This window comes from Lithohypha guttulata (genome assembly GCF_036872675.1).
Source record: "Lithohypha guttulata strain CCFEE 5908 chromosome Unknown scaffold_23, whole genome shotgun sequence".
In the NCBI taxonomy this organism is placed as follows: Eukaryota; Fungi; Ascomycota; class Eurotiomycetes; order Chaetothyriales; family Trichomeriaceae; genus Lithohypha; species Lithohypha guttulata.
In genome coordinates, this window is record NW_027042772.1 from 1 (window position 1) to 7,992 (window position 7,992).

The following is a 7,992-nucleotide window of genomic DNA, read 5'->3' on the forward strand; positions in this document are numbered from 1 at the left end:
AACATCCTCGAGTATGGCGCAGACGTTCGGCTACGGTCGTTGTGCCAGGCGCTCGACGCTTACAGACAGATAGTTGTTCGGGGTCGAGAAGGTGTTGATGACCAGGAGTCACGGGAAGCTTCTGTGAAGAGCAGGTGCGGTGAAGGAGAAAAAGACGTCACCGCTTCGCCATCAACACAGAGCTCGCTACTGGTGACGGGCGAACTACAAGATCAACCAAGAGGGTCTGCCACTGCCGATACAGGGACCTCAAGGACCCGGTGTCATGCACCGCTGGCGCCTGCCAAGAAGGATGTACCACCTCCCGCAGCTGAACCGAGACCGAAGAGGAAAGTACATGAACCGGAGGTGTCCGACTCTGGTGCTGTGTTGCAGATGCCGAGAACGAGGTCGTCGACCAGACCCGAGCCCGTCGAAGTTACCGTCGTGAGGAGCGAGCAGAGATCTGACCAAGGGTGGACTTTCGAGTCACAGGGTGCACGAGTCTTTGTACCGGACCGGAAATGGTGCACGGCCATGCGTGGAGGGAAGATGGCCAGGCTCAACGTGGAGTATAATGTGTGGTTCTGCGACTAGGTCCGCCTCCTGCAATACCAGCTTACAGTAGACACAGTCAAAACTGTGCTGGAGCAGGAGAAGGTCGTTGCTTACATATCTCTGGTCGGCAGTCCCTTATCAGGCAAAGACTTGGCGTAATGATGGGTAACTCAATGTTCAACTATCTAGAGTCACTTCGGTTTTCGAGTTGACCTCGACCATAGGTCGCAGAAATTTCTTCACATACATATCTTGGAGTTCTTCACATCCTTGGGTAGATTGCAGTCGCCCTGACACACTCTCACGAAGCTTGCATAATACCGTCGTAGAAGAGCACATCACGCGGGACCGAACCTCTCACTTCTTCGATTCACAAAAGATGGACGCACTGTGATACTTCACGCCATGTAGCACAAATATGAAGTGGACGAATTCTTCGCTGCTGCATCGTAAACTGCAGCCTGAGTGCAAGCTACGATTGCATCGTTCTTTGCCTATGAGCATACTGCATTAACCCGACTTGTTACAGAGGACTAGCTTGCCAAGATCTGGAAAGTCTGCATTGAGCTCGCCGACGGTCTGGGCTTAGGGTGAGGCCATTCTGGCCCCCTATCGTTGCGTGGGTCGAATTTACTTATCGGAACAGGAAGTATCGTCACCGAAAGATGGTGGACCCGCCACCACGAAACCTGCCTTGACGAAAGAGAGATGGATTCAGTAGACGAGTTCGTTCTATCGCAGTAACATCAAGGGTAGCTTTCGAGCGAGAAGCTCCAGTGAAAAAATTAAAGAGCATATCACGACGCACAGACTCCCAGCGATACAGTACGCAGATACGTAGACAGACAAATTGGCCAGTCCAGCTGGTCCTTAACGGAGAAAACTCATCGTCCTGCACCATATGTTCAGTGAAAAGGCGTACCGCCAATCACCTGCTGTCCAGAAGAAGAATCAGCCTGCTCCAGAAAACTGATGGCCTTCTCAGACGCGACTAGCGTGTGCTCTCATGCGAGCAACCTCTTTCTCCAATACCTTCAGCTTCCTCTGCAACGACTTTATCTCGTCGAGCTCCTCAACAACATTGTCGACGCCAAGATCTTTCTCATCTACCGTCGCTGTTGCTTTCTGGAAAGCGCCTGGCCCAGCCACGGGCACATGGTGTTTGTGCTTGGTCGGTCCGAGTGGTCGTTCTTGGCCGGCGTCCGATCTGTACCCATCGATCTCATCGTCAACCACTTGCTGCCCGAACCTTTGACCCAGCACTGAACGAGCATACCAGGCGAAGTGGGTCGGTTGCTCACCGAAACCGACGAGAACGATCGTTTTTGCTCTTGTCGACCAGCCATTGGCAGGCTCTTTATCGAGGGCTCGTCTGACGGATGCGACACCAGCAATTACCATCTCGGCAAGATCCTTGTTCTTTAGGCCATGAGCGGCGCTTAAGACGATCATTGTGCTGTTAGGACTTTCGAGATACGATTTTCCGAATCCCTTGCCAAACTGGCTTGCAGCAACCAGTTCGTATCTGGTGAGGTAGTTATCGCCAGCATGACTGATCAGGAGTTGGTGGCCAAAACCGGCCTTCACTGCTCCTTCGATCTTCTTGTGGATGCCGATGTCCAAAACATGGTCAAGCTTGCGGGTGCAGTGCCGATAGCCAGGTTGGCCTGAAGCACTGACAGAGACAGGCGAAGTGGATGTGCCTCGAGGCCAGGGTTTCTTCTCTTCCTTCGGCATGTCCATGACCCATTCACCGGGATATTGGTGCTGCTTGTTGAAGCGGGTCAACTGGTCGTTCAACAGGTGGAACTGCTTTGCTGCCTCTTGATCGCCATGGCTTTTCTGCAGGCGTGCGAGATAGGGAGCAGCAGTCTTGAAAATGGCGCTGAAGCTGTCGATGTCGACTGTAAAGAGTCTCGCCTTGTCTTCAGGAAACCTGTTTTGGCGATTCTCCTCCATGATCTGATCGTTCAGGCGGTTCAATTGCGCCACAACTTGCGGATCACCTGGCTTGTGCATCAGCTGTCCTAGAAGAGGAGTGGCATGCTTCCAGATGGCTTGATGTGCTGCGGAAGGATGCATGGCGGATGAACCCTCCACGCCATCTATTTGGTCTCCGGCAGTCGCCCATTTGCCGTCACTGGTCAGGCGCAGCTCTTCGAGTTCTGTCCCATCCCAGTATTTGATCTCGTTGATCTCATCGGGATCAACATCAAGCTTTTGGGCTGCCTTGAGAACCACTGCGTAAACACACTATGTCAGCCGAAGCCAAGCTCATCGGAGGACTTCACAGTGACAATAGTACATACTCTTGAAGGCCTTCTCTGCCTGTGGAGCCAGGTTGTAATCGGGATGGGTCAGACAGCCTTGCTTTCTGAAGCTGTTGACGATCTTCTCCCTGTCTGCTTGGGAGTTCAGGTCGCGAGAGCCAATGTCAAGGATCTTTCTGTACTGGCGCGGCCGACAGGTCAGCACCCTGTCCATCGCTTCGATCTGGGCTAGCGTCGGCGCAGCTCGCTCACCTTGATCATCTTCTGCTTGCGTAGACGCGGTTGATTCCACATCTGCTTCTGGCTTCGATTGAGTGAATAGAGCGCTGTCTTGTGAACCATCCTCGGCGATCGAAGACAACTGGGCTGACTCCTGCAACTGACGTTCTTTGTCGGCATCCAGACGAGCTTGCTCGGGCCCTGGCGTGGGCTCTGGCGTGAACAAGCCGTGCTCACGGTGACTTGTATCTCGACGATGGCCTTCAGCTTTCGTTGTTGAAGCCATTGTATTTGTGCAGCAAAGGATAGTAAGTGAGGGTATGACTCAGGGCCAGGGCTTGCAACAGCGATGCAACGACACGTCAACAGGTTGTGTGAATTCCACCTCTTCGTCCAGGGATCCTGCGTCTTTTATATATCTTTGGCCCCATGTTTCGACCTTTGTGGCAGGGGGAATTGGGACACAGGAGTGGGGTTATCTTGCAGACGGTCGATTTCTGAAAGGTCGCTTTCTGACAGGAACGTTTTGGGAGGAAGGTTTCGTTCTAGGAGAATAGGGTCAATTCTGAGGACGAGGGCCAGTTCTGATGATGGGGCCAGTTCTGGGGACGAGGGTCAGTTTTGAGAACGAGGCAATTGAGACAAGCACGTTGTACGGTAATACTATACTGTGGACAGATATGCCACGGATTGGCTTGTCAAATCTTGTAGTATTGTTCGCCTGCAGATTGCTTCCACGAAGAGACAAAACTCGGATTCCTCAGCTGCAAATCGTGCGAAGCTGTTGCCGGCATTTGTCATATGGTAGATCCTACGTCATTCTGTAGAGACGCGTCAAACAAAGAGTCTTGCATGCAAAGGATGAGTGAACAAAGAAACAGCCGGAGGAGCAGACACTCGGGTAGTAACTAGGACCACCGCACTTTCCGGTCATATCTCGTTCTTGCGATAATTCATATGTGCATGCTTTAATGTCTTCGTGGCACGCTGTTCACTACACAATATCCTGGTGAACGCTGGGCCGCCATGCCAAATACGGGCTATGACAGTATCCCCTAACGCAATTGCGTTAGGTGAATGACGGAAAACCTCGCTGTGCCTGATGCCTCAAATGGCTACACTGTTCACGTACCCTTATCAGTGACGCTGAAATTACCGGCAAGCTCAAAGTCGAGTTTAACAAGGGGGTTGTCTTGCGAGGTGATTCACGATTCCGGCTTTCGGGTGCAGTAAAATCTTGAAACAGTAATCAACCAGATAAGGGATTGGGCAGAGCGGCTTGAATATCGTCTTCATTTTTTCATGAACCGACCATGTTGTCTAATGATCTCCCCCTTCCATAACAAAAGCAGGATAGGTATTAAACCTAGTACAATGCCAATGAACCCCAGCAAAGCCGGTGACCACTGAAATCCTAGTCTAGAAAACAGCGCGGGGGAAGCCAGTGGAACAAAGGCGGCAAATGTGTTGCGACCGAATGCCACCACTGCCAGGGCAGAGGATGCGTAATCTTTGTATGCGTCGGTAAGATAAGTGGTCACCGAATAAAAGATCGCAAAGATGCCAGTACCTATGACAAAAAGAGCTGCTGTAGGGAGCATAGGATGCAGCTCGGGGCGTAGTGTCCACCCGTACCAGAAAAGTCCCCCTATAAAGCAGATTGTGCCTGGAAGGGCCATGTACAGTCGAGCCTCAGGAATGACCTTTCCAGGTTTTTTGTGGTTCCAACTGCCGGAGTTGAAGTAGAAGATGTTAAAGACAGGACAAAGAACCAGTCCGAAAAGGCTGCCTGCACAGATCGACAATTGCACGATAGAAGTCTGCAGATTGGTATAGTTGTAGGTTGTAGTATATGTTAACACAATCGATTGCGCGAATGTGAAGAGTAGTGCCCAGACAAATGAAAGCCACAGCGTAAGAGAAATCACTGCCGGTTCCAAAGCCAGCATTTGGACTGCTCGTGCAAGCGACTGCTTACAGACGTGACCAAGTGACGACCGGCTTGCTGTGTTACAAGAGAACAGGGTCGAGGAACTTTCTTTACCCGCATCTCTGTTCCGACGTGAGAGGACGGTATGGTATCGCGTTTCGGGAACTCCGAACAGAAGAACTGGAAAGGCTCCCGTATTGACAATGATTTGCACGATGTAGATCCTGTGAATGCTATAAGAGAAGATCGGGAGAGGTGCGAAGAAGTTGCATACCAATGCCAGTCTTTGCTGTTCACAATCACACCTCCGATAAATGGTCCCAATGCGATACCTGCCACGGAACAAAAGCTGAAGAGTGCAATCGCAAGTGAACGACCTTGGCCGTCTGCCCAGATGCCAGAGATGGTGCCACCAGCCATTACTGAAACCTGGGCGGACGCAGCTCCATCGAGCAGCCGTCCCACGACGATCGTAGCAAAATGCTTTGCGAGGGCGCTGGGCACGAGGAATACAATAAACAAGCCCCACGTCACCAGGTAGATTGGCTTTCGGCCCATATGCTCAGATAGAGGTGCTATAAAGAGTGGTGTGACGGCGGACGCTGATTGGCGAGCAGTTGTGGCAAAATATAGCCAGGGGAAATCATCTTGTGAGATATCGAATGAAGACATCATCGCTTCATTTGCTGCCCCATAGCTTCCAGCTGGCAGGTTCGCAAGGATTGTCCTATGACGACTTTCAACACAACATTCGTGTGACCGAGCAAGAAGAGTTACTTACATGAAACAAACGATGGTGGTGATAACGCATTTTTTGGTGTTGGAAAAGTTATGTCTAAACAGGGCATCTCAGCACTGTAAAAATCGAATGCGGCATGCTGCCTTGCTTTGCTATCAGCTTACGGATACTCTGCGTCGTCTGAACCGCTCGAGTCAAGAGCAAGTTGTTCGTCCATCTGAAGGGTAGATCCTTCAGGTTATCTTGTAGGCATGATTCGGTTCGCTCAATGTAAATGTGCGACTTCGTTTATGCTCGACTAGGAGTGATTTTTAGGCGAATAGAAATGATGGTTGTGCAGAGCCTATCGCAGGCAGAGGCGGCTCGGTATTGTCTTCTGGTTGCGCAGGTTGGATGGCAATATATGATCCTCCAGATTGATGGCGTACTCAAGTGACCAGAGCATCATTTCTAAGTACTACCACGTACCTCGATGAGTACTCCACCAAAAAGTCAAACCAATGGGATCATGTCTTATATTTAAGAAGCTCTTTCTTGCAGGAAAATCCGTATTTCCCGCATCCATCGAGTTGAGGTTTGCTTCTCAATGATAGATCTATTCCTTAGCTCTGGAACTCGTCCCTCGCCACAACTCTTGAGGTTGAAGCCATGACGTTAAGTAAATCAGCAATTTCCATATGTGAAGCGTCGTCCGTGACATGCATGGCTTGACTAGGTCGGAGAATCTCATTAGCTTCTTCTTGGCGGTCCGCTGTTTTCTGGGAGGATCTGAGCCGTTACCGGCCCTCACAATGACAAGCACAAATTTTGTCACATCCACTAAAAAGCAATAACAGACATAGATACACCTTAACCACAACCGATCGCTTATCTCAGATGTCGTGTCAGAGATCTTGATCCGAGATTCGATCAACTCGTGATTGCTAAGTGCTCGGTTGAACCTTTCCCACTAGTGAACGTGCGAAAACTTCCAATCCTCACTCCTCAACAGCCCATTCGTCCTCTACCTCTGTCAATCAGCTCAACGCCATAACACTGTACATACTATCAGCGTAAAAATGATCCGGCCGCGTTGTTTCTACCGTGTTGATGTTCTAGGCTTGTTGTACTACTTTAAGTTCCCTTGTCTTCGCTTCCCAGGACCGTTTACTGCTGTATGGAATATTGCATTCACGTGTCAAAGCAGAACTCGGACTCAGGCAGGAAGAAGAGGTACGGCACGCTGGAATTTGGAGCTTCCGCTTGACAGCAGGCTCATCTCTGTATCTTCCATCTCTTGCAGCAGATCGTGTTGGCCAGTAAACAGAGGGTTGGCAGCGCGAGGCACCATCCAGTGGGCATGGGCGGACCGTGCTGCAGTACCTAAAACACGATCAGATGGACCCTTCACGGTGCTGAATGTCGATTCAGGTTGCTTGTTTACCTGCTTGTTCCTGCATCTCTTTTTGCAGTCGAAGGAATTCCAGTGATCGCGTGAATCTGCCGAGCCAGTGTTCTCTTGTCGCCCAGGAACGCTTTCTCACGCGAGAAGAACTCGACGGTCTTCGGAGCCAGCAGCTCTTACAGGATCTAGCCTCGGATGAACCATCTGCTTAACAGAAAGCTCGACTTCTAGGCAGACTACGCGTCGCCTTCGTAGTTCCGCTTCCAAGCTGAGACGTTAGGTAGGTATATATAGTACTTTACCGCGTTCTAATACTAGCGAAACATCGAGGTAATGGCTTCTAAGAGCTCGCTATAGCTGTTCTTATTAATACAGTATATATCCACCTAGAAGTAATTAACACCGTCTTTTCTGGCCTGCTCGGCACAGAACCGAATCTTCTCGTAGCCCGGCTTCCTCTATCCTGCTGCTGTTTCGGCCTCAGTAAAGGTCACTTCCTAGCTGTTGTCGCGTGCCTAGGTGTAGGAGAGGATAGTATACGGCAGTCGCTCGTCGTCGTATAAGTCTAGAGTTAAGCTAACTTAATTCTAGTCCGTCTATCTTAGTAGTCGTATTATTTAGGAATCGTAATAAGTTTAACGAGTGCTCTACTACATAATTACGATACCGTAGCCTCGCGGCTAAGGAGGCTATATATAACCCTCGAATAGCGGGCGACAGAGAGGTAATACGATATACTCGTTAGAGCTATACTGTATACTAGGTTATCTAGAGACAGACTTACGTACGATACTGTTAGGACCAGTGCTCTCTAGCGGTCAGCATAGGGGTAGCACGAGGAACGACTAGAATAACGTCTAAAGATACTGATCTAGCTACTGCTATCACATCGATTCAGCACTTGGAAGTCCAA

The 7,992-nt window shown here is 50.2% G+C and overlaps 1 protein-coding gene across 1 annotated transcript; it reads right to left on the reverse strand.

The window, feature by feature from the left end:
• Nucleotides 1–1,518: 1,518 nt before the first annotated feature.
• Nucleotides 1,519–3,312, reverse strand: HLJ1_3 (Chaperone protein dnaJ; the record flags this gene model as incomplete). Its single annotated transcript, XM_064903110.1, has 2 exons — nt 1,519–2,777; nt 2,847–3,312. The coding sequence occupies 2 exons, from the start codon at nt 3,310–3,312 to the stop codon at nt 1,519–1,521; spliced, it is 1,725 nt and encodes a 574-aa protein (XP_064750477.1).
• Nucleotides 3,313–7,992: the final 4,680 nt, after the last annotated feature.